At 31.7% G+C, this 27,808-nt stretch overlaps 1 protein-coding gene across 3 annotated transcripts in view; it reads right to left on the bottom strand.

Moving 5' to 3' along the window:
* Nucleotides 1-27,808, bottom strand: part of LOC134727755 (histone deacetylase 6-like) — a 47,266-nt gene that overhangs the window by 6,206 nt on the left and 13,252 nt on the right. For 2 of the 3 annotated variants that reach the window (XM_063592145.1, XM_063592153.1), the window contains exons 6-26: nt 27,723-27,748; nt 25,920-26,024; nt 24,334-24,402; nt 23,640-23,766; nt 22,438-22,503; nt 20,506-20,565; nt 19,832-19,921; nt 19,021-19,127; nt 18,679-18,804; nt 14,010-14,162; nt 12,958-13,011; nt 12,275-12,362; nt 11,500-11,540; nt 8,328-8,424; nt 7,690-7,761; nt 7,009-7,034; nt 3,806-3,910; nt 3,273-3,341; nt 2,898-3,024; nt 2,379-2,444; nt 79-138 (exon numbers count right to left, since the gene is read on the bottom strand). In XM_063592145.1, coding sequence (XP_063448215.1) covers nt 79-138; nt 2,379-2,444; nt 2,898-3,024; nt 3,273-3,341; nt 3,806-3,910; nt 7,009-7,034; nt 7,690-7,761; nt 8,328-8,424; nt 11,500-11,540; nt 12,275-12,362; nt 12,958-13,011; nt 14,010-14,162; nt 18,679-18,804; nt 19,021-19,127; nt 19,832-19,921; nt 20,506-20,565; nt 22,438-22,503; nt 23,640-23,766; nt 24,334-24,402; nt 25,920-26,024; nt 27,723-27,748 — 1,734 coding nt within the window. Of the gene's footprint in view, nt 1-78; nt 139-2,378; nt 2,445-2,897; nt 3,025-3,272; nt 3,342-3,805; nt 3,911-7,008; nt 7,035-7,689; nt 7,762-8,327; nt 8,425-11,499; nt 11,541-12,274; nt 12,363-12,957; nt 13,012-14,009; nt 14,163-18,678; nt 18,805-19,020; nt 19,128-19,831; nt 19,922-20,505; nt 20,566-22,437; nt 22,504-23,639; nt 23,767-24,333; nt 24,403-25,778; nt 25,809-25,919; nt 26,025-27,722; nt 27,749-27,808 lie in introns of those variants that run through there. The other variant, XM_063592159.1, reaches the window with a different exon arrangement.

Raw genomic sequence — 27,808 nt, 5'->3', positions numbered from 1 at the left:
TTTTTTTTCTCCAACCTCCAGAAATGGAAGAAATATTGGAAACTAAACGAATTCAAATTATGCTTAAAATTCACTTACTAAATTGTCTCCTTTAGCACCATCAAAACCTGCAGCCACTAAAACCAAATCTGGAGAAAACTGAAAAGAATAATAATGATAATCAATAAAGAATTTGTAATGAATTATGATGGAAAGTGGAAAGTAACATTTGGTTGAGATCATTCTAATCTTTTCTTATTTGTGTAAAAACATGTTTGACATGGAGAGTTGTCTTATGTGCCAATCATACCACATCTTCTTATTTTTATATATACAATATCTACAGGATATTGAGTTCAGCTACATTCTTTTCTTTGTTTTTGCCAGTTTGTTGGTATGAGGCCATTTTTATTCAGAGATTCTGCTGAACTTCAATGGCAACCTTTCATAGGAATTTCATTGAAAGTGTTAACAAATTTTGATGCACTTTATAAAAAACACATTCATTTAAGGTCATAAAACTAGAGGCTCTCAAGAGCCTGTGTCGCTCACCTTGGTTTATGTGCATATTAAACAATGGACACAGATAAATTCATAACAAAATTGTGTTCTGATTATGGTGATGTGTTTGTAGATCTTACTTTACTGAACATTCTTGTTGTTACAATTATGAACTTGGCCCAGTTATTACAGTGCAAAATATTTTCTAAAAGTCTACAAAAATTTATGAAAAATGTAATAAATTGACTATATTAGGCCAATAACTCCTAAAGGGGTCAACTGACTATATCCGTCGTGTTGACTTATTTGTAGATCTTACTTTGCTGAACATTATTGCTGTTTACTGTTTATCTCTATCTATAATATTAAACAAGATAATAACCCAAAACAGCAAAATTTCCTTAAAATTACCAATTCAGAGGCAGCAACCCAACAACAGGTTGTTTGATTCATCTAAAATTTACAGGGCAGAAAAATCTTGACCTGATAAACTATTTTAACCCCGTCAGATTTGCTCTAAATGCTTTGGTTTTTGAGTTATAAGCCAAAAACTGCATTTTCCCCCCATGTTCTATTTTTAGCCATGGGGGCCATCTTGGTTGGTTGACCAGGTCACCGGACACAATTTTTAAACTAGATACCCCAATGATGATTGTGGCCAAGTTTTGTATAATTTGGCCCAGTAGTTTCAGAGGAGAAGATTTTTGTAAAAGATTACTAAGATTTACGAAAAATGGTTAAAAATTGACTATAAAGGGCAATAACTCCTAAAGGGGTCAACTGACCATTTCAGTCGTATTGACTTATTTGTAGATCTTACTTTGCTGAACATTATTGGTGTTACTGTTTATCTCTATCTATAATATTATTCAAGATAATAACCAAAAACAGCAAAATTTCCTTAAAATTACGAATTCAGGGGCAGCAACCCAACAACAGGTTGTTCAATTCATCTGAAATTTGCAGGGCAGATAGATCTTGACCTGATAAACAATTAGCACCCTACCAGATTTGTTCTAAATGCTTTAATTTTTGAGTTATATGCCAAAAACAGCATTTTACCCCAATGATCTATTTTTAGCCATGGCAGCCATCTTGGTTGGTTGACCAGGTCACCAGACACAATTTTTAGACTAGATACCCTAATGATGATTGTGGCCAAGTTTTGTTTACTTTGGCCCAGTAGTTTCAGAGAAGAAGATTTTAGTAAAAGATTACTAAGGTTTACGAAAAATGGTTAAAAATTGACTATAAAGGGCAATAACTCCTAAAGGGATAAACTGACCATTTAGGTCCTGTTGAATTATTTGTAAATCTTATTTTGCTGAACATTATTGCTGTTTACAGTTTATCTCTATCTATAATATTATTCAAGATAATAACCAAAAACAGAAAAATTTCCTTAAAATTACCAATTCAGGGGCAGCAACCCAACAACGGGTTGTTTGATTCATCTGAAATTTTCAGGGCAGATAGATCTTGACTAGATAAACAATTTAACCCCATTTCAGATTTGCTCTAAATGCTTTGGTTTTTGAGTTATAAGCCAAAAACTGCATTTTACCCCTATGTTCTATTTTTAGCCATAGCGGCCATCTTGGATGGTTGACCGGGTCACCGGACACAATTGTTAAACTAGATACCCAAGTGATGGTTGTGGCCAAGTTTTGTTTAATTTGGCCTAGTAGTTTCAGAGAAGAAGATTTTTGTAAAAGTTAACGACGACGGACGAGGGACGCAAAGTGATGGGAAAATATCACTTGGCCCTTCGGGACAGGTGAGCTAAAAACACTTGAATCTTTTTTTATTTTTCAGTATGAATAAAAAACAAAAACAAAAAACTGAATTATTAAAATAATTAAAGGTTCATAAATGTGAAATAAACAATATATAAATACCTCATAACATAAAGGAAGGATTACATTTTGAAATGCTGCTACATAATCTGAATCACCCTTGGATTCCTAAAATAAATAACAACCCATCATATTGATCAGTACAATAATTTTTTATAAGTTATAATTATAGTACTCGTGTTAAGAAATAAGGAATACACATACATATTCATATTAAACTGTCCCAAAAATTTTAATGAAAAACATTTTATCTAAAAAACATTAATTGTTGGCAGGGATCTCAATTATTAAGTAAGCAACTATCAGCTCATAAACAGAGAATTTTATAGTCAAATTTTTGTGCAATAAATGTGAAAAATTGCATTAAATCTGAGTCAAAAAGTAGGCTCGACTGCGATGGTTTAAGTCCCACAAACCTTGTTAAAAACAATTAAAATCAACAGGAATCATTCTTTTATCTTTTCAATATTCAATAAAACTTTCAAATTATCAAACTTTTAAAATTAATTAAAACATTGCCTATAATTCTCTAACCTAATCCACGCATAAAATTTGACTTACATCGTTCCAAGCAATATTGACATTGTATCCCTGAGCAGACTTTCCACCCACACACTTGTGGTATCCTTCCTCTCCATACGGATAAAATGATCCTTTATCAAACCGGTGAAGTGATATGTATAAAACACTGAAATTACAGATTTTTTATGTATCTAACACTTTTTAAAACAGTATATTGTAATTATCTTAATAATGAAAATATAATGAATATTGCAATAATTAAATATTTTAAAATTACATATGATCAATTAAAGTAAATTTTAACTATAAACATTGAAAGTACTTTTCCATGTTCATATCATTAATTTCATTTATCAATGAAACAAAGATATTTGCATATAATTAACATTGCTTCCTATATCATACCACTATTACCTTGTATCATCATAAAATAGCGTCTGTAATGCATTACCATGGTGTATATCCCAGTCTATAATCACAATTCTGAAATACAAATAATATGGTTATCATTACCCTTAATAAAACAAAAACACAGATTTCACCCCTATTAAATTTGTTGCAAGCATTTATGGAAACTTAACACAGCTCATGGGAAGTTCAGGCATGTCAATAGCTTTTAAGCTATTCAAAAGGGTCAGGTATATATAAAAGGATGATTTAAAGGTGGCATTTGGGGTAAAAATGAAATAATGTATCTTAGAAAAGAGTTGAAACAGAAATACCGAACTCTAGGAAAATTCAAAACAGAAAATTCCTAATCAAATGACAAAATCAAAAGCTTAACACATCAAACAAATGAAAAACAACTGTCATATTTCTGACTTAGTACAGACATTTACCTTTATTTTTATCGCTTTTGTATATACATGTATAACTAGATGATCAGCGCTGTACTAATTGATATAGTATTTCTGGTTTTTTTTGTGCATGTTTTTTTTTAAACTTACCTATTAACATTATGTTTTTGTTGAGCGTATTTGGCAGCAATGCCTACATTATTAAACATACAAAATCCCATTGTAGTATTGGCCTCTGCATGATGTCCTGGAGGTCTGCAATGAGGTATAGTCATCATTAATAGATCTTTTAATACCAATGGAAATATAGTGCAGATATATCTTAGAAATATTGAAAATAAAAATGTCTTCTATTCTAACATGACGTGCTTCAAACGCTTTGAGTACACACCTGTGGTAAAATATGAATATATTGCATTGGCTGTTCCGATCGTACTCCCACGTCATATGTTGTTTTATGAATGAAGTACCCGACGTCATAGAATGATGACGTTATAATTTAAGCATTTTAAGGGAAAAAACATGCTTTTGATACCAAAAAACATCACAACAAGGAAACGTAAACAAACGATGCTAGAATGCAGTTTAAGCCCAATTTTTTTATATACATAGAAGACATATAACTTAGTTTTCATTAAAATTCATCCAAATCTATCTAAATAAGTTTTGTGAATAGTTTGAGCATGTCACTAATTCTTTTTGCTCCGTTCTTTTACGCCAATCTAAAAGTGCGTTAATTTATGGGAACGGCAAATAATGGCCTCCATCTAGAGCTCTCCGATCCAAAAAATTGCCGTATTTGTCCTATTAGAATCGAAATAATTCATGGGGGCTTGAATATATCTAGATTTTACCACGGGTTGTCCCTTTATGACGATATTTTACCCCTCGCTATCGCTCAGGGTAAAATATTTGTCATAAAGGGCCAACCCGTGGTAAAATAACGATATATTCAAGCCCCCATGAATTATTTCTTAAGTTACCAATTGCTATTAAATGTATTATGGAGAAAAATAATTCATAACTGTGGATTCATTTATTTTCATGAGTACCAATTTATTTTTCATGAATATTTGAAACCGTTGTTTTGGCAAGGGTCTGCTTATATTCCTATGGAAAATATGCAATTCATTGTACATTAGAATTTGTGATTCCTGGATACCTATGAAATCCTAGAAAATGGGTCTTCAAAGAATAATAATGAATCCAGTTTATTTTTAAATTTGAATGTGAGAATTTTCTGGGCTAATCACACCTGAATGGCCTGACATGTTTGAGATGTCACAGTGTAAACCAAACATTATTGAGTTTGTATGGCCCAACACAATTGAGACTGAAAGCTTAACATCTTTTTGATGCACTTTAAAAAACATAAGTCATTGTTTTAATGTTTAACCAGATGCTCCGCAGGGCGTAGCTTTATACGACCGCAGAGGTTGAACCCTGAACGGTTGGGGCAAGTATGGACACAACATTCAAGCTGGATTCCGCTCTAAATTTGGATTGTGATTAAATAGTTGACACAGCATAGGTTTCTGACACAGAATGAATGTATTCAAATGAACTTAAATTTTTTGTTTTCTCTTAGAGCAATTCACTATGCTGTTGAATATTAATCCTCTCAAAAAAATGTTTGAAGAAATTTTCTTTTTATTTATGAAATTTCAAATGAGAAAAATTTAACCCAATTTTTTATTCACATCCCCCTTTCCCTTATTCCATAACTAATTTCAATTAAAATATTCTAATGGAGTTTGCAACAATTACTACTCATTTAAATACATGATGTAAAAAAACTGCTTGTTATCACTGAATGGTAAAGATTATTTAAATTTATCAGTTGGTAGTAAAAAGTGAATATACATTGTATATTGTATATAACAAAGATTTAAGTTGATTCTGGACAAAGAAAGATAACTCCAAATAAAAAAAAATCTTACAACTAGATATTTCTTGCTTACTATACTGGACAAAGAAAGATAACTCTTAATTAAAAAAAAATTTGCTATTTCACAATATTGTGAAATTAGATATTTCTTGCCATTGCACAATACTGTGCAATTGAAAAGACTTGCTATTGCACAATACTTAATATAATAATTTTAGATCCTGATTTGGACCAACTTGAAAACTGGGCCCATAATCAAAAATCTAAGTACATGTTTAGATTCAGCATATCAAAGAGGCCCAAGAATTTAATTTTTGTTAAAATCAAACTTAGTTTAATTTTGGACCCTTTGCACTTTAATTTAGACCAATTTTAAAACTGGACCAAAAATTAAGAATCTACATACACAGTTAGATTTGGCATATCAAAGAACCCCAATTATTCAATTTTTGATGAAATCAAACAATGTTTAATTTTGGACCCCGATTTGGGCCAACTTGAAAACTGGGCCAATAATCAAAAATCTAAGTACATTTTTAGATTCAGCATATCAAAGAACCCCAAGGTTTCAATTTTTGTTAAAATCAAACTAAGTTTAATTTTGGACCCTTTGGACCTTAATGTAGACCAATTTGAAAACGGGACAAAAATTAAGAATCTACATACACAGTTAGATTCGGCATATTAAAGAACCCCAATTATTCAATTTTGATGAAATCAAACAAAGTTTAATTTTGGACCCTTTGGGCCCCTTTTTCCTTAACTGTTGGGACCAAAACTTCCAAAATCAATACCAACCTTCCTTTTATAGTCATAAACCTTGTGTTTAAATTTCATAGATTTCTATTTACTTATACTAACGCTATGGTGGGAAAACCAAGAAAAATGCTTATTTGGGTCCCTTTTTGGCCCCTAATTCCTAAACTGTTGGGACAGAAACTCCCAAAATCAATACCAACCTTCCTTTTGTGGTCATAAACATTGTGTTTAAATTTCATTGATTTCTATTTACTTTAACTAAAGTTATTGTGCGAAAACCAAGAATAATGCTTATTTGGGCCCTTTTTTGGCCCCTAATTCCTAAACTGTTGAAAATAAAACTCCCAAAATCAATCCCAACCTTTATTTTGTGGTTATAAACCTTGTGTCAAAATTTCATAGATTTCTATTAACTTAAACTAAAGTTATAGTGCGAAAACCAAGAAAATGCTTATTTGGGCCCTTTTTGGCCCCTAATTCCTAAAATGTTGGGACCAAAACTCCCAAAATCAATACCAGCCTTCCTTTTATGGTTATAAACCTTGTGTTAAAATTTCATAGATTTCTATTCACTTTTACTAAAGTTAGAGTGCGAAAACTAAAAGTATTCGGACGACGACGACGACGACGCCAACGTGATAGCAATATACGACGAAAATTTTTTCAAAATTTGCGGTCGTATAAAAATCATTTGTCATTTGCTTACCTAATTAGGGCAACACCACTCTGAGACTGAAAATAAATATTTAAACAAGCATGAATATACCATTTTTACACTAACAAAATGTGTCAATATGAAAAATATACACAACACTGTCAAAAAAATATGTGTGTTGCAATAACCTTCAAAGGCTTCCCAAACTAAACAGCATATTGACTTTAAAAGTAAAAATGTTTACTTAATTTGCACTATCAAAAAGTTAGCATACTTTGAAAACACCATAAAATTTACCATTATATAAGGACATAACTCTGAAACAGTAATAGCAATAACAGTGAAAATCTTCATTGAGGGAAGCAATATTGCAATTTTATTCAGTCAAAATCCATAGCATACAATGTATTGTCCTGAAATCATTAGTGTTGGACAAAAATAAGGACAACAACTTTAAGCTCCACTAAAATTTTGTGGATCATTCTTAACTGACAAAAGTTTACCAATTGGTCTGTCAAACTGCTCCTGAGAACAGACAGCAGTTGACCAATAGTCAAACTTATTGTAGTAAAAGTGAGCAGTGACAACTTTCCTAGTGCGCTAAACTATCCATGCAGTTATACTCAGTGATATAAAACTGGCCAATGACTACTTATATGCCTGTTAAACCATGATGTACAACTGAAACCAGAACCCATGAATTCAATGGTTCAGAACTCATGTAAAACATACCTGTCCTGTTAAAACATCATCCACAACTGAAAGCAGTGTCCCAACAGACCAACTAGCAGCTGTGAAACTGTCCTGTAAATGAAACAGACAAACTTAACTTCAGTTTGTGTTTCTCAAAATATTTCTATGAAGAATTCACTAAAAGTTTACTGCAGGTGAAAATTTTGAAATATAAAAATCCTCAAACGTCTGAAATATGTGTGCTGTACACATAAATTTGTTTGTACAATTGTTAAATAGCTTATCTATATTCAAGCCAATAATTATTATTCTAGTTTCTGCACTTGAATGTTATTATATTGCCTATTACTTCTGTCACGTTTTACTTTCAGATTTTTAAGAGAAAATTTGCATTACATGTAAAAATTAATTTACTTTTATTAAACTTTTTTTCTTAAAATACACAATTATTTTATATAATATCTATTTCTTATGTAATGTGATGAATATCTTATACATACATTTTTTTCCTGTATTTCAGGAATTTGACTATTATTGTTATTTGGTAAAGAAATAAATCTGCACAAAATAAAGCTAGATTGCAAAGGAGTTCTTTGACATTGGTCAGGAACTGTTTCTATCATTAAGTTGATGAAACAATAATGTCAACAATACAAATAGAAAGTATCACAATTTACCTGACAAAAGTAGACAGATTTAAAAGAAGACTGGTATATGATTAAAGCATCATCCTCCATTGTCTCTGTTTTCTTCAGCTGTCTGATGAAGTCGGGACTGAAAAATACAATTTGCAAACATTTAATCATTTAACTATATTAATTTAAAGTATATGTCTTCTTGAAATTTAACATAGGGTTTAACATTTTTTCCCTCTATTATTTCAGACTATACTATAACTTTTATATACATGAATTATAAATAGTGTTGTCAACGGTTAACCGGTTAACCGGTCATTCGACCGAATACCGAATACCAAAAACGCCAACCGGTTAACCGGACCTTTTTTTAAATTTTAATAAAATTGATAAAATGTGTATTGAAATCATTAGTAAATAATGTGAAATGATTGTAAGAATAGAGTGTTACTTGATTAGACAGATCAATTGATCAGTTTATTGATTAATCTTGTTAACCTTGAAAACATTTAAATTTTATTACTTAATTAGCACATAGACAACTTGTCTGTCAGCTCCGGGCAAGTATAATGTAAACATAATTAGCATATGTTTGTTTTGAACAGTTGTAAGCTGAATAAATTTTACGATTAAGTTTATTTCTTCACTTTGACTTTAAATTGTGTGTTCGTACATGTAAATATGCCACCTCCGTCATCTAAGGCTTGGTCTTTTTTCAAACGTAATGCCGACTCCAAAATAGTGAAATGCAAACTATGTGAAATGGAATTAGTCTATACTGGTGGTACAAGTAATATGCTGAATTATCTGAAGTTAAAACATCCCAATGACTTATCTGAAACGCCTGAGAAAGTTAAGCAGTCATCGGTTTTAGAATTTGTTCAGACACCCAGATCTAGAAGATTTTCGTCTTCTCAATCTGAACTTATAACAAATTCAATAGTGGATATGATTGTATTGGATAACTTACCTATTCGCATTGTTGAGGGAAAAGGATTTTCAAAACTTATGTCGATAATAGCTCCTGAATTTAAAATTCCGTCTAGAAACACTATAAAATCCAGAATAGAAAAGTCGTATAGTGACAAAAAAGAGAGTTTGATTAAAGAGTTAAATCTCATTGACAGCGTATCCCTTACTTCTGATACATGGACATCGAATGCTACAAAAAGCTTTTTAACAGTCACAGAACATCACGTTGACAAAGACTGGAATTTACAGTCAAATGTGCTTGTTACTCGTGAAATGCCTGAACGCCATACAGGCGAAAATCTTTCTGAACGGCTGAAATCTACTATTTCAGAGTTTGAATTGGACGGTAAAATTGTGAGTTCTGTAAATGACAATGCTAGGAACATGAATTGTGCATCAGAGAAATGTGACTTTGACGATATGAGATGCTTTGGTCATACCATTCAGCTTTGCATTAAACCATGCTTGGAAATACCCGCTTTTGTCAAACTTACTTCACGTGCTCGGAAGATAGTGGGACATTTAAGCATTCGACTACAATAACAGCTGAAATGAGGAAAAGACAAAAGTTGTTCGGACTACGACAGAACGAACTTATACAAGACGTAGTTACGCGATGGAATTCGACTCAGCTAATGATTGAACGCCTATGTGAACAACGCAGAGTAATCACGGATGTAATGCTCGACACAACTGTTACTAAGAAAAGTGACACACATATGCTTCTCAAAGATCATGAGTGGGATTATCTGGTAGAAATTTCCGCAGTATTGAAGCAAATGTCTCATGTTACAACATACATGTGTCTGGAAAAGGATGTCTCAGCCTCTGTAATGCTTTCTATTGTCAATGGACTCTTAAAAAAAACACCTAAAAAACTCTGAAGAGGATAGTACTCTTGCGCATAAAATGAAAGCAAGTATTTCGGAAGAACTCATCACCCGTTTTAAACCGTATGATATTGAAACTGCATCTACACAGCATGCTTTAGCGTCCTTACTTGACCCGAGGCATAGAACTTTTTCTCCCCAGAACAAAAAAAAAAAATCGCCATTGAAATGTTAGAGTCCAAGTTAGACGATGTGCCATTAAAGCCCGCAGTTACAAAGTCATCAAAAACCCTTGAAACTGAAGTTGACAAGCAACCAGCCAAGAAACAAAGAGTCCAACGATCTTTGGATTTTCTATTGTTTGATACCGACAACGATACGTCCTTTCAAGATGAATCAGAAATGTCATTATACATCAAGGAGCGTGCTGTGCAAGATTCAAACCCACTCGAGTGGTGGAGAGAAAATAATTGTAAATTTCCTAGACTCTCTGTGTTAGCTAGACAGTATTTAAGTATTCCAGCTACCTCTGTTCCGTCAGAACGAATATTTTCATGCACGGGTCTTATTGTCACTAAACTGAGAAATCGATTATCTTCATCTGTTATCGACCAGATAATATTTCTGAATAAAAACTATGTACCAGAGGAAAAATGTGAATAACTCTTCTTTTGTTCTTTCTTAATGTACATACTTATAAATTTGTTTTTGTTTTTAGTTTATTACATATTGAAATCATATTTGTGTTAGTGTTTGCATTACTGTGTTATAATACCCTGGGATAAATGTCAATTTATTGTACCATAAAACCAGTCATTCGTAGTACTTTGTATAAGACTTTGAACATCAATGTAACTAACGGTTAACCGGTTAATCGGTCGAACGATTAATCGGTTAACCGGTTAGGCATAATTGTTCAATTTGCCAACACTAATTATAAATATCATAATGAAATACTATAATTGTTTATCTTTGTACTGAATCATTTTTTTTTCTTCTCAAAATCAAGTCAAAATAATTTGCAGGATTTATTACTAACTGACATTTGTAATGAAAGTTTATTTGTTGGTGTTTCATTCCAACCTGTTTCTATTGGTCGAGTAGCCTAGGTACCTTGATAGAACCATTGACCTTCACAACGAAAACTGGCAATCCTTGTGAATGAAGATTTAAATCCAAAACACCTTGGACTGAGCAGGGTTGAAACTCACAACCTCAGAGTTAACAGACAAGTGTTCATAACTGAACATGCCCTTCTTATACCTCTCTACCCCAAAGGTCCCCCTTTTCAAGTTTTGAACTTTCAGATATTTTCAAATTGTCAACATTTTTATAGTAAGGTTGGTGTACTCCAACTGTTGGAGGAAGATATAGAGGATAGAGGAACAACCATTTTAACATTGATGTATTACCTGTGAGCAAGTGATAATTCATCATCTGTAGCTTTTCTTCCCTGAAAAATATTGGGTGCTGTAAAATCAGAAACTATTGCAAGCATTCATTACTGTAAATTCAGAAATTATTGAATGCATTTATTATTGGAATTTTGTCATTTTAGACTAAAATGTGATTTTAATTTTTACCATACTGAGTAAAATACTGTTTAATTCATATAAAATTTTTCAAAATGCGAATTTAAATAATTGTGATTATAACTGTGTCACATTTTTTGCAATAAGAAAAACATCACAATAATTTGTGAATTTACAGGATATCATTTTTGAAGACTGGACTAAAATAAGAGATGTATTTTTGTAATTTCATGAAAAGCTGCATATATAAATTATATATATGCTTGAGATATGAGAATGCATGTTCTTATTATACAAATTCAGTCACATTATTCACATTAATGCAAACCTCACAATAATTTCTGAATTTACATTTTAAAAGTTATAATAAGATGTGATAGCTTAACGAGTCTACAGAGGACATATCAATAAATTCTGAAACTGTATCAGAATTTCAAGCCACATACTATCAAATACTGTTTGTTAGAGGAGCAATAAATATCAATTTACAAATTTTGAGTGATCTCCTGTATTGGAGGTGAGAAGTTTTATAATAAACCAATAAGATCAGTTGATTGAAATATAATTTAAAAGTTTTTCATCTTCTCAAACGTTAATGTCAAGAATTTGAAGATCACCACTGCATATATAACATGTATAATAATAATAAATATACCGGTATTATTAAACATCTATCCCATAATCCTTTATTCTTCAAGGTTTTACAGAGGTGTTGTAATCTTTCTGGACATTCTTCAAAGCCTCTGAAATATAAGTCTTCAATAAATCATAGTCATAGAATTTGAGTGATTTGTCTATGAAAATTCCAATCAAATGCAGTATATATCTCAGTTCTTTCATTATCTCAGTTTAATTCTCAAATTCAGAATCAAAAGGATTATGGGTAATTTTGTTCTTTGTACTCCAAAGTATTATTAACACCAGATCATTAGTCTAATTTCCTTTGTTTAGGACATTTTTAATCAATTATTATCATTTGGAGTGTGGTTTCAAAAATATTACCCAGAATGCATTAGATTCTGTGAAGGTACATTCTTTTAATTTACAATTATCATTCAATTCCCTGTTCTATTAGAGCTTATCATATTGTAAAGATGATTAAACTTTGTTAAAATTTTAAGACAGAAATTTTTGTTGAATTGCTGTTTATATATTACTATATTTGATTGCATAGAAAATGCAAAAAACAATTTTGTACAAATTCTTTTACGGCTTTATAACTTTTTTAATCTATTTGTGTGTGCTTTTTTCTATTTCTAATTTACAAAATTTCTGTTAATATTATGCAGACACTTTTTATACTAAGTAAGTATGATTGGTATATCAAGGAAGACTTACCCACTACTTATATCTTTATGTAATAGTGACTGTTCTGAATAGCCTAAGCATACTCTGAAATGTAAACAAGAAACTACATATGATAACAGTTATATTATAAAGTCTAAAGTGGTAATTTTATTGAAACAAATTCTGTCATTAAATTATACTTGTTATGAAAAGTTACTTAGTCTTTACGACTTAACATGAATAATGACTTTTTCTATCAGTTTAACAAAATTTGTTTATTTATTTTCAAAGACTAAAGACTGTTTTCTGCTCAGTGGCCGGATTGTTGTCTCTTTGACACATTCCCCATTCCTATTGACTATTTCTTAACTCTCTTTTCTTATGCCATTTTGTGCTTCTTTGTTACATATTTGTTTGTTTGTTTAGTGATTAAGATTATAAAAAAATGTCGTCTGCTGTATCTTTGTCATTTTAAAATATCATTTCAGTTTATATTGTTCACACATATTTTATCAATGTAATGGAATTTGATGTCACTGTCATACAAGTGAGCGGTTTAGTTAGCTATAAAACTAAGTTCAATCCATCATTTTCTACATAGAAAATGCCTGTACCAAGTAAGGAATATGACAGTTGTTATCCATTTGCTTGGTGTCTTTGAGCTTTTAATTTTGCCATTTGATTAGGGACTTGGAGTTCAGAATTTTTGTGATTTTACTTTTTTCTTACATTTCTAAAAGATTTTCTCAACTCATGTTTAAATTTCATGGGAAATTTTGCTCAAATATCCTCTTTGAAAATCCAGGTATGGTTCAAATTCCGTCGCTAAAATGTCCTACAATGTTGGTTCTCAAATGGCCCTATACCCTTTTAAAATTGTACAATGAAAGAAATTTGAACATATAGTTTTTGAATGAAAATGATACTAGTTTCAATGAATGCAAACTAAGGAACAAAATTAAGTATTACATTTAAATAGAAACATATATTATCATAGTCTTTAACAAATTTCTTTTGCAAATCTAGATTTATCTCTATTTCCCCTGTTTTATCTTTTCATCCCCCATCTATTTAAAACAGAACTTTAGAAAGTCCTACACTACTTGTTTGGTGCACAGGGCTGTAGAGGCTTTTTCATCAGTTCAGCAACTCTCAGTTTTAGCTCCTCCTCTGCATCTAAGTATTCAGGATTATAACATTCTTGACTCAGGGAGAAGGTACGGGGTCTCTCATTGGTGTAAAATTTGACATCCCTCCTGAAAATAATGTAAGATTATCATTATAGATTTATCTAAGAAAATGTGCAGCTAAATAACCAATCAATTATTCTAAAACAAAGACCATATCTTATCACCCTTCATACAATTGCAGTGCATACACCTATAGTCCTATACACAAAGAAGCTTTTATAAGTTTGACTTAAGAAACTAAACTTTTTCTACAAGCTTTTTGACACAGAATATTTTATCTCAATCTAAAAGTTGAATTGATAGAATTGAAAAGCAAACGGTCCAGAAAATACAAATTGCTACTTTCAATTGGTAAGATTTAATTTCCTTCAAAGTCTCTGTAGAAGCCACAATGAACACAGGGTTAGGGACCACATCAAAAGAACTATATAGATAAAAAACTTAAATCAAATAGTTTGGGGTGGGGGTTAAAATTCTGCAAGTTTTGTTTATCTAAAATTGATTAATACATATATCCCTATTGGTAAATCAATTTTTCCCAAATAAAGTTAAGAGAGGGGGGGGGGGGGGGGGGGGGGGGTCAGTGAAAAAACTAAGTGAATTAAGTTTTTTATCCTACATTGAACTTTTGATGTCGTCCCTTAGAAAATCAACATTGTATTTTGCAACATTGGTTAAAGGTGATATAAAATCAATTTCTTTAAAGCTTATTTTGTTGGTGGGTTGCTGTCTCATTGATGTGTATCCACATGTCTCTTAATGCATTAACTGTGCACTGCTCTATCACATATATCTTTATATCTTTACTACTGTAAGGGTAATAACACTATTAATCTCTATTTATCAACACTTTTTAGAGCTTTTTAAATGCTAAATCCTTCTAGTTTCTTGTGTATTTTAAAACAACAACTTTTTAAAAAAAACATTAGGTGTTTAGTGTACCAAAATCAATAGTAAAGTACATTGATATATGTATAAATAAGTTGCATATCATATCAGGGATAAAATATATTTATTTTTAGATATCTTCGATGATGACCTTCTGTCTGATGATAAATAGATAAACAGAAATACAATGTAAAATGAAAACGGTGATAATAATATAGAACTTTGCACCTAGGATAATCACATATACTAAGATTCATTTCAATATTACATACTTTAGGTAAGTCACATAAAGCAATGATAAACCAGTTTTTCTTCTCTTGGTATTTGCCAATTAAGTCAAAGGTTAAAAGGTCAGTTTCAATTTCTGCCTAGAATGGCATTATTATGATCATAAGGAAATTATTTTTTTTAATGTTGAATCTTAAAATTTATAGTCTTAATAACATATATAACCAGATGCTCCGCAGGGCGTAGCTTTATACGACCGCAGAGGTTGAACCCTGAACGGTTGGGGCAAGTATGGACACAACATTCAAGCTGGATTCCGCTCTAAATTTGGATTGTGATTAAATAGTTGACACAGCATAGGTTTCTGACACAGAATGAATGTATTCAAATGAACTTAAAATTTTTGTTTTCTCTTAGAGCAATTCACTATGCTGTTGAATATTAATCCTCTCAAAAAAATGTTTGAAGAAATTTTCTTTTTATATATGAAGTTTCAAATGAGAAAAATTGAACCCAATTTTTTATTCACATCCCCCTTTCCCTTATTCCAAAACTAATTTCAATTAAAATATTCTAATGGAGTTTGCAACAATTACTACTCATTTAAATACATCATAAAATATTAAGATGTAAAAAAACTGCTTGTTATCACTGAATGGTAAAGATTATTTAAATTTATCAGTTGGTAGTAAAAAGTGAATATACATTGTATATTGTATATAACAAAGATTTAAGTTGATTCTGGACAAAGAAAGATAACTCCAATTAAAAAAAATTCTTGCAGATATTTCTTGCTTACTATACTGGACAAAGAAAGATAACTCTTAATTAAAAAAAATTTTGCTATTTCACAATATTGTGAAATTAGATATTTCTTGCCATTGCACAATACTGTGCAATTGAAAAGACTTGCTATTGCACAATACTTAATATAATAATTTTAGATCCTGATTTGGACCAACTTGAAAACTGGGCCCATAATCAAAAATCTAAGTACATGTTTAGATTCAGCATATCAAAGAGGCCCAAGAATTTAATTTTTGTTAAAATCAAACTTAGTTTAGTTTTGGACCCTTTGCACTTTTATTTAGACCAATTTTAAAACTGGACCAAAAATTAAGAATCTACATACACAGTTAGATTTGGCATATCAAAGAACCCCAATTATTCAATTTTTGATGAAATCAAACAATGTTTAATTTTGGACCTCGATTTGGGCCAACTTGAAAACTGGGCCAATAATCAAAAATCTAAGTACATTTTTAGATTCAGCATATCAAAGAACCCCAAGGTTTCAATTTTTGTTAAAATCAAACTAAGATTAATTTTGGACCCTTTGGACCTTAATATAGACCAATTTGAAAACGGGACCAAAAATTAAGAATCTACATACACAGTTAGATTCGGCATATTAAAGAACCCCAATTTTTCAATTTTGATGAAATCAAACAAAGTTTAATTTTGGACCCTTTGGGCCCCTTTTTCCTTAACTGTTGGGACCAAAACTCCAAAAATCAATACCAACCTTCCTTTTATAGTCATAAACCTTGTGTTTAAATTTCATAGATTTCTATTTACTTAAACTAAAGTTATTGTGCGAAAACCAAGAATAATGCTTATTTGGGCCCTTTTTTGGCCCCTTATTCCTAAACTGTTGAAACCAAAACTCCCAAAATCAATCCCAACCTTTCTTTTGTGGTCATAAACCTTGTGTCAAAATTTCATAGATTTCTATTAACTTAAACTAAAGTTATAGTGCGAAAACCAAGAAAATGCTTATTTGGGCCCTTTTTGGCCCCTAATTCCTAAAATGTTGGGACCAAAACTCCCAAAATCAATACCAGCCTTCCTTTTATGGTCATAAACCTTGTGTTAAAATTTCATAGATTTCTATTCACTTTTACTAAAGTTAGAGTGCGAAAACTAAAAGTATTCGGACGACGACGACGACGACGATGACGCCAACGTGATAGCAATATACGACGAAAATTTTTTCTAAATTTGCGGTCGTATAAAAACATTAAACATTGTTGTAAAGCAAAATATTGGTATAATTTGGAACATTTTAAAGGGCAAAACAACAGAACAACTTTACTTAACATTTGAAATACATTTCTTTTATCCCATTATATCAATGACACAACACCAGTTTAAGAATATGCAAAATTAATGTCACTTTCACTATTTCTTTTTTCTCTTTTCAGCTTTTTTTGTGCATCAGATGGCATTGTTACCTGAGGTCAACATACAAGCCATAAAGACTTATTCTACTAATTTAATCTGTGTTGACAGAGTGCTGACACTGGACAATCAGACAGCATTGATATCAAACATTCTGATACCAGCTTTAAATAGAATACATATCAATGACGAAGACGTGGTAGATATCCAAACTTTGAATGGAGCTTCAGTTCATGACATGACAAAAACACAGTGGGGTCGTCCTTCTTACTATATGGAACAACAGTAGCAACGGTGTCTACATATTAGAACACACAGGATTGCAACCTTTTCTATCAGTAGCTCCACTCTTTCCACACGGCATACATGTAACAAGGCACAATGAGATTGTTCTTGGTGTCATTGAACCAAACAATGACAGGAATGCTATATTCAACCTAACTGAAGCAAGCAGGAGAAAAGTCATAATTTTTGGTATGGATAAGATACAACAACAAACTTATGAATTTGACAGACATAACCATAGACTATTTACAGTACCTGCCAGAGTGACATCAAATATCAACAATGACTTACTGGTATTGGATAAGCTCTCTAAAACTCAAGGGAGGGTGGTAGTTTTGAACAGAGAGGGACATGTTAAGTGGACCTATGATGGAAGTCCTCAGGTTAATGTAGAGGGGTGTTCATTAAACCCTATGGATATTGTAACAACATCAGCAGGTCATGTGATAGTTGCTGATTTAACGACGCATGCTTTGCATGTCCTATCTTCTGAAGGAGACCAGCTAGGATGTAGAGTAATGGCAGATCAGGGGATCAGATGCCCAATGTCACTTGACATAGATACTAGAGGACAACTATGGATAGGTTCTGGGTGTGACAATGGTATAATACAATATGAGAAAAGGGAAGCTAAGTTACACATTGCAAAGCTGCAATTATAATTCTACATCGACTAGGAGGACTAACAAAATATAATACTTTGATGTTTCAAACTTTTATCACATGTGCTACTTATATATGTTATTTGCTGAAATTAAGTATGGAATATTTAAGTAAATGCAGAAAAAGAGTGACAAAACTAATTTTGAAAATGTCCACTTATAGATTTGTACAATATGAAACCTATTATGTATACCATTGTTAATCCATTGTTAATCTTATATACTATCTACTTCATACCTGATGTGGAGGCCAATCAAGCACACCCATACATGTCATACTTACTGAGGAGGCCAATCAAGTACACCCTTGAATTCAGACACTACATAATCTTACTTACTGAGGAGGCCAATCAAGTACACCCTTGAATTCTGACACTACAGAATCTGACAAATGTCCTTGAAACTGTAAACATTTCCAGTGTGGTCGTAATGTTTTAATCACATTTAATATTGATTCCCTAGTCCTGAAAAGAAAATATGAAAAAGTTGTATTAAAGGTTCATGTACATTGTAAATTCAGAAATTCTTGCATGCATTTAGTTTTGAGATTTTTCAAGAATGAACACAATTGGGATTTTAATTATTGCAACTTTGAAAGGGTTCTGGTAAGATGTCTAGCAATGAACAAGTATCTCCTAGCAAGGTCCATAATGAAAAATAAATACAACTTTATACTGTACCTTGGATGTGGTGTTCCCAAAGGTTCTAACATGGGACATGGATCTCCTAGTAGAGTCCTCAATGACAAGGCTACACCTTCAGCTAGTGTGTCTATACAGTAACCTCCCTGGAAAAAATAGTAAACACACATGGCAAATACCTTCATAATTGACATTGTAATAGAATGAAATTCATCACAGAATATACATGCACAATGTGAAGAATTTTATCTCTTTTTTTTCATTAGAATTCAAATTTTCACGTTTGCACAAGTAAACTGTTGACTGTCATATGGTGACAAAAAGGGTAATTGTAAAAGAATAATCAAAAAAGAAATAAGAAATTTGTCAGCACTACCTAAATATCTAACAGTCTTGTTTGGAATGGTATGATACGTGAACCATTTACTTCTATTATCTGTATTTTTCTTCATAAGGATAGATTTTGGGTTGAAAATAATTAAGCACTACCATTTCTACATATGGGGATTAAGATTTATTAAGCATAAAGTATTGAAACGTGTACATTAAAACCTTGTATTGAAAACATTTTGTGAAAAAGTTTTTTTTTTTAATGGTATTTTGTGGAGTATTGGCCTTCCATTGTTTTTCTTCTGGGCAAAGTATTGTCTTTTTACTTTGACTTATGTATTTGTATTTGCCCTTGGTATCTTCTCAGAAGCTTTTTCTTTGTATATACAAAACTGTCAAAAACATAGATGAGTTTATCAAAATGGATCACAATACCAATAAATACTGAAAATCTACTTTGGAGTATATATAAATAAACAACAAATAGTTGCAAGAACTGACAGTCTAGCATAGTAGTTACCTCCAACACCAGACAAAGTTTTCCACCAGCCAGCGATGAAATTAAATTAACAAAATGAGCAAAACATACAGGTGTAACTTCCATCTCACCCTGAAAATACAACCATTATCATATATTAATCATATACAGTGTGTTAGTCTTGTGTATGTTACATCTTAAAATATTTACAGTTTTATACAAAATGTACAAGGTGTTAAGACATATAAAAGATTGCCGTTTCTGAATTTTTAGTTTAATAATTACTCTGGAAGGATTGATTGATCTGAAAATTAATATTTAAAGGTACTTTATTAAAATAGAGAGATGTGGTATGATTTCCAGTGAACTATCCACCAGAGTCTAGATGACATAGATTTATGCAACTTTAGGTCACTGTACAGTCATCATCAAGAATAGAGTATACATGTATATCAGTATTTAGAATTGGTGAAGGTATACCTGATTAATGGTGAAACATGCTTAGATGTCAGATAAATGGACAGACTGTAGGACAACAATCTTTGACTGGCAGTAACAACCTACCTAATTTTCATAAAACCAAATATAAGAAGATTAAACAAATGGTATTTTATTCAATTGATTGATTGATTGTTGGTTGCTTTACACTGCATAAGCACAGAAAGGCTATATCACGGTATTTTATTCAATAACCTGATGTTTTAAGAAAGACCTACCTCTGGACAACCTAAAGCTGCATCAAAGCCAGCTGATACTATTACTAACTCTGGATCAAACTGAAAATAGTAAAAATTATGTGTGCTGTAATGATGTTTCAGGATACTAAAGATTTGTTTGATTATAAAAATATTTGAGCTTTTTCTGAACAGACATGCAATGGATTACTAAATTTCATTTTTAGCTCACCTGACCTGAAAGGTCAAGTGAGCTTTTCTCATCACTTGGCGTCCGTTGTCCCACGTCCGTCGTCCCGCGTCCGTAATCTTTTACAAAAATCTTCTCCTCTGAAACTACTAAACCAAACTTAACCAAACTTAGCCACAATCATCCTTGGGGTATCTAGCTTAAAAAGGGTGTCCGATGGCTAAAAATAGAACACAGGGGTAAAATGTATATTTTGGCTTATATCTTTGAAACCAAAGCATTTAGAGCAAATCTGACATGGTTAAATTGTTTATCAGGTCTAGATCTATCTGCCCTTAAATTTTCAGATGAATCGGACAACCCTTTGTTGGGTTGCTGTCCCTGAATTAGTAATTTTAAGGAAATTTTGCTGATTTTGGTTATTATCTTGAATACTATTATAGATAGAGATAAACTGTAAACAGCAATAATGTTCAGCAAAGCAAGACCTACAAATAAGTCAACATGACCAAAATTGTCAGTCAACCCCTCAAAGAATTATTGCCCTTTATAGTCAATTTTTAACAACTTTTTTTCATTTTTTGTAACTTGTACAAAAATCTTCTTAACTGAAACTACTGGGCCAAATTAAACCAAACTCAGCCACAATCATCATTGTGGTATATAGTTTTAAAAATGTGTGCAATGACCCAGCCTACCAAAAGAAATGGCGACATGGCTAAAATGCAGTTTTTGCTTTATATCTTTGAAACTAGACATTTAGAGCAAATCTTTCATAAGTTAAATGTCCATCAGAATAAGATCTATCCTCTCACAAATTTTTAGATGAATCTGACAACCCGTTGTTTGGGTGCTGCCCTAAAATTGATAATTTTAAGGAAGTTTTGCAGATTTTGGTTATTATCTTGAATACTATTATAGAAAGAGATAAACTGTAAACAGCAATAATGTTCAGCAAAGTAAGATCTACAAATAAGTCAACATTACCAAAATTGTCAGAGGATCCCTTAAGGAGTTATTGCCCTTTATAGTCAATATTGAACACATTTTCGTCATTTTTATAACTTGTACACAAATATTCTTTTCTATAACTATGGGCCAAATTTAACCAAACTTGGCCACAATCATTACTAGGGTATCTAATTAAAAAAAGTGTCAAATGACCCTGTCTACCATCCAAGATGGCCAACATCAGTAAATGCAGTAACAGGTGAGCGACACAGGCTCTTGAGAGCCTCTAGTTTCCATTGTAACAGAATATATTGTCATTCTGAGGTAATAATTTATATATCACAGTGGACAAAACAAAGTTTGTATGAGAAAAAAGGCCTTTACTGTTTAGCTTCAAGACAAAAAACTATTTGCAGACACATTGCTACTAATCACTAAAATTGCGGATGCAAACATTCAAATGCCAAAACTAGTGACTTGTCTGTCAAAAAACAAATGCTCTGCAACAGTATTTCTACTGAGGATTCATTTATTTTTGTGAGAAACAATTTTCATGGATTGATGAAAACCTGTACTTTCATTGATTTCATGGTTTTGCATACAACTCTACAGAAAATTTGCGGTTCGTGGAATATTTAAATTTGTGCTTCACCTGTTCCAACTAAATGATGAAAAATTGTTATCCAACCAAAATTACTGAATCTATGATGATTTCTTGATTAAATATCCTCTGCTTACCAAATAAAATCATTATTTTATAAAAAAAAAATCAAATAGTATAACAAACATTATTTTTTTTTAATTCTTATTCATTAAAATAAAAGACCCTTTACCTCATAAGCTATTGGTAAAATTATCTGATGAAACACAGCCATGTAATCACAATCACCACACCCTATCTGTAATATAAATATTAAAACATGTTTAAATTTAAGTGTGCATGCGTAAAATAATCTGATGAAACACAGCCATGTAATCACAGTTACCACACCCTATCTGTAATATAAACATTTATAAATGTGTAAATTATAAGTGTGCACATGTAAAATAGTCTGATGAAACACAGCCATGTAATCACAATTACCACACCCTATCTGTAATATAAACATACATAAATGTGTAAATTATAAGTGTGCACATGTAAAATAGTCTGATGAAACACAGCCATGTAATCACAATTACCACACCCTATATGTAATATAAACAATATAAAAAACTCCAAGTGTGCACATGTAAAATAAATATATTAAAAATATTAAACTATGGTTTGGAACATAATCATATCAGATCTTATGAGCCCACATGTGTTCAAAATAGGGAGTCATTGTGAAACAAACGACCAAACTGATGCACAGACTAAATGAGTTTCAATTCTTTTTAAATCTATTTTTGAAATAATCACATTAATATTCATAGTAATACATACAGCTAACATAAGAGAAATTTCAGTGTTGAATATCAGCATTTCTCTAGTTGCTACGTTACATCTCAATGAGATTAAAGAATTTCTCTAATTCTATGGAAATTTATCCCTTTCCGAACCCATTGTATAAAAAAATTTAATCAACGTGTGGTTGTTGGTGATCTCAAAAGATCATTGGATGATTTTAAGGGTAATGACCTTTTTAACTAACACGATGAATCGAAATATGCTAACAGGTGTTAATGAAATTGACAACTTCGTGCAATGTGAAAGGCACTCGAAGGGGTTTTTCGGTTAACAAAAAAGAAAATGTATTTTTTAATCATTAGAGAAACAGATTCTTACATAGTTACTCGTGGATTATTGGATTTATCCAATCTCGATAGTTAAATTATAAATTTTAAAGTCCTCGCCGAGGCGGCTCGGACTTTAAAATTGATAATTTAACTATCTCGATTGGATAAATCCGATAATCCACGGGTATCAATGTAAGAATCTATATGTATATTTTAAGTAAGGTATACAAATCTCAGTCTACAACCACTAACTATATTTTGTTCATTACAATAACCCATTGCATTTTCTACGTTTCTTAATTTGATATATACTGACCACATTTAAAGGTATATTAACATTGAATCCGACTCCATCCCCTTCACCGGTGTGGTCATAATCTGACTCTCGTAAGTATGGCCATTCCTTCCCATCTAAATATTTATGCATGGAGATATATAACACACTAAAAATAGAAAAAAAAGGATTCATAAATTTTAATGAAATCAAATCTTAAATTATTACACGGCAGGGCAAAATCTTTCCTTTACTATTGCAGTACTGATTTTCAAAACATGTTAACCATTTTGAGTACATTAACACTGTTTTAAATGATAAATAAGATTAAAATCCAATAACAGTTTGATTGACAGAATATCTCTCCATTCTCTATTTAGATCCTCCTACTTTGTTTGATTGACAGAATATCTCTCCATTCTCTGTTTAGATCCTCCTACTTTGTTTGATTGACAGAATATTTCTCCATTCTCTGTTTAGATCCTCCTACTTTGGTTGATTGACAGAATATCTCTCCATTCTCTGTTTAGATCTTCATACTTTGGTTGATTGATTGTTGGTTGCCCAATCTCCAGTGACAAACATTTCATGCATTTTCAAGATGATCATCCTTTGGTCTCTGGTGGAAAGTTGTATCAGGGCAATTAAACAACATCTGCTTATTTTCAATTTCAATGACTCATCTTAGTTAATCTGTTCTATTAAGATGTTTCTCTGCAGCAATAAGTCAACTTACTTTGGGTTATCATAAAAACAATACTGTATTCCCTGACCATGATGAACATCCCAGTCAAGTATCAAAATCCTGAAATAAGAACACACAATAAATCCTCATCTACAATAGGCACTTATACATGTTATATTTACAAATATATTTAATGGAGTCTAAAAGATGACAAAGTCAACATAAACAAAGAAAATATATATATACCCGGTATATATATGTGAACAAAGCTTATCAAACTTATATGAATAATTCCAATATGTGTGATAAATTAGGCCTTTAGTTTTCTCAATTAAATTGATTCATATTTTACATGTTTAGGCCTTATATCTGACTATACAGTGTGGTTTTTTTCCTCATTGTTGAATGCCATACTGTTGCCTTTAATTGCTTCCATCCGCTTCATTTGAACCTTGGTGGATAGTTATCTCATTGGCAATCATACCACCAAAATATATAAGAAGATGTGGTAGATTTGTCAATAAGACAACTCTACACCCAAGTAACAATCTATATAAAGTTAGCAATTACAGGTCAAAGTACGGCCTTCAACACCGAAACCATGGCTTACACCTAACTGCAAGCTATAAATAGCCCCAAAATTACTTCTTTGTAGTGTGAAACAACTCGAACAGGAAAACAATGGTCTGATTTATTTGAAAAACAAGTAAGAAACACCTATGAGCAACACCAACAAAATATAAGTTATAACATTATGTACATTAGATTATAAATTTTCATTTATAAATTGAAGGGTTTTGTTCTGCAGTTAATTTAATATGACAACAAGAGGTCAGTCTTATTGAATGATATAAACTAAATAGAATACAACTATTGTGTGTGTTTGCTCAGGGACTATTACTTCTAAAGATAAAGGTGGTATGGGAGTCTAATATAAAAATGATAGGATTTTTTCATACTTTGCCAAAACGTAGTATCAATTGATATATGTTCAAAAATATAATAAAAATGATAGGTCACTGCACATTTTCTCAAGCTACAGGACATGACAAAATGACACATTTTGTATGGAATGTACAGGAAAAAAACACCACTTTGTGATTAGAAACTAAACAAAATGATATAATAGTAAAATATATTAGGAAAAGATTGCTTTCAAGCAATGCTTTGAAAATATCAAGAGAAAAGATAGGGTCACCATACGTTTTTTCAGGCTAAAATACAAAATAGGAAAATTCTGGGAAGATTCCTTCAGAAAATGCACTGTTTTAGAGTTACCTCCCCATAAAATGTCAATTTAAAATTTGTAAGTTATATTCTTATAAATTGGTTCTTTCAAATGACAATTCACATTAAATATCTGTATTCCTGCATCAAATTTTGCTTACTTAATAGAAAATCTGGACCTTAGAGTCACTGGGTTTTTTTTACAATCCAAGATGGAGGAAGACACCCATACCATCTTAATTATTAGACATGTTAGATATAAATGTTACCTTTTCAAACCATGATTCTTGATAGCTAATTTGGCTTTGCTAACTTGATACAAAATCTGGACCTTAGATTCACTGGTTTTTTTTACAATCAAAGATGCGGAAGACACCAATACCACATTAATTATTAGATATAAATGTTACCTTTTCAGACCATGATTCTTGATAGCTAACTTGGCTGCTGTAGCCACATTATTTAAATAGCAGTATCCATTGAATTCATTACTCATTGCATGATGACCTGGTGGTCTGTAAAATATTAAAATTAATATGTATTCTATAATCATAATAACAAATAGTTTTTACCTGTAAAACAAATTCAACATGTACTTTCCTCTTTAAAAAGACTGCGCAATAAAAACCAAGTGCTCTGCAGGGCACAGCTTTATACGACTGCAGAGGTCAAACCCTGAATAGTTGGGGCAAGTATGGACACAACATTCAAGCTTGGTACAGCTCTGAAATTGGGTTCATGTGATCAAATTCTTGACATAGTATGAGTTTTTGACACAAAGCAAATGTCAAGATCTTACAAATATATTATGCATTATTGTGCAAAAAAAGATTACTTCTTCAAACTTTTCCAAAATTTGGAGTTAGAGAAATTTGGGGAAAAAAATTGAAAATTACTACCACACCCCTTTCTTTGCAAAACCTGACATTTTCTTTATACATTATTTGCAAGAAGTGTAAGGGAGGTAAATCCCAATATACCAAACATTATATGTTAACTGTTTTCGAATTACCTCCCTTATACTGCTTTTAAATTGTCTTAACTGTTCGTTGACCAGAAAAACATAGTTTCCCCTTTTTTTGCCCCTAATTCCCCCTTTTTTGCCCCTAATTCCAAAACATTTTGAGCCATAACCCCTCAAAGTCATTACTAACCATCCCTTAATGGTATGGAAACTTGTGGTATAATTTCAGAGAGATTCATTCACTTAAACACAAGTTATTGTTTGAAAACTACAGAAATGCTTATTTTGGGCCCCCTTTTTGGCCCCTAATTCCTAAACTATTGGGACCATAATCAATCCAAACCTTCCTTCAGTGGTTTTGAACCATCTGATAAGAATTTATAGAGATCCATTTACTTAATCTAAAGTTATTGTCTGGAAACTAAGGTGTCTTAGGATGATGCAGATGATGATGACGACGCAGACGACAACGATGCAACAACATGATACCATTATACGACGCAAAAGGTATGTGTCCTCAGTACATGAATGCCCCACTGGCACTATCAATTCTATGTTCAGTGGACCGTGACATTGGGGTAAAATCTCTAATTTAGCATTAAAATTAGAAAGATCATATCATAAAGAACATGTGTACCAAGTTTGAAGTCGATTGGACTTCAACTTCATCAAAAACTACCTTGACCAAAAACTTTAACCTGAAGCAGGACAGATAGACGAATGGACAGACGAACAGATGGACAAATGGACGCACAGACCAGAAAACATAATGCCCCTCTACTATCATAGGTGGGGCATAAAAATAAAAATAAATACAAAGGTATGTCAATTTTTTCTGACAAATGTATAGTCTTTGGACAATAGCGGTATACATGTACTATATTTTTATATATCATAATATATTGAATAATAGCATTTTCATTATTGATTATGAATTTCATCAGCAAGAATATCAATCAATCCAGTCATAATGTGCAATTTTATGAATAGCTGAGCAGAGGGGATATAAGATATCATGAAAAACAACCCTATTTTAACTTCTGGGCTCTTGTTTATAAAACTTGAACAACCAGATCCAGTATTTTGTTTGGTTGATTTCTGAGTCTGGGTAAGATAAAATGCTCAAAATGTGCATGACCACAAGATATCATCTGTATAATGCTTTGAGTCATCAGTTTGCAATGCTGTTTATAAAAACAACCCAATAAAGTTTACCATACAATTTTATCTAGATAATTTTCAAACTTACCTAACAATTGCAAATCCATTTAAAACCTGAAAAAGATTAGCAGTTCTATATCACAAAACATATCATAGAACTTAAGAGAAGTCTAA

This window comes from Mytilus trossulus, chromosome 1 (genome assembly GCF_036588685.1).
Source record: "Mytilus trossulus isolate FHL-02 chromosome 1, PNRI_Mtr1.1.1.hap1, whole genome shotgun sequence".
NCBI classification, from domain to species: Eukaryota; Metazoa; Mollusca; class Bivalvia; order Mytilida; family Mytilidae; genus Mytilus; species Mytilus trossulus.
Note: the sequence above shows the minus strand (reverse complement) of the source record. Positions and strands in the feature narration are given on the sequence as shown.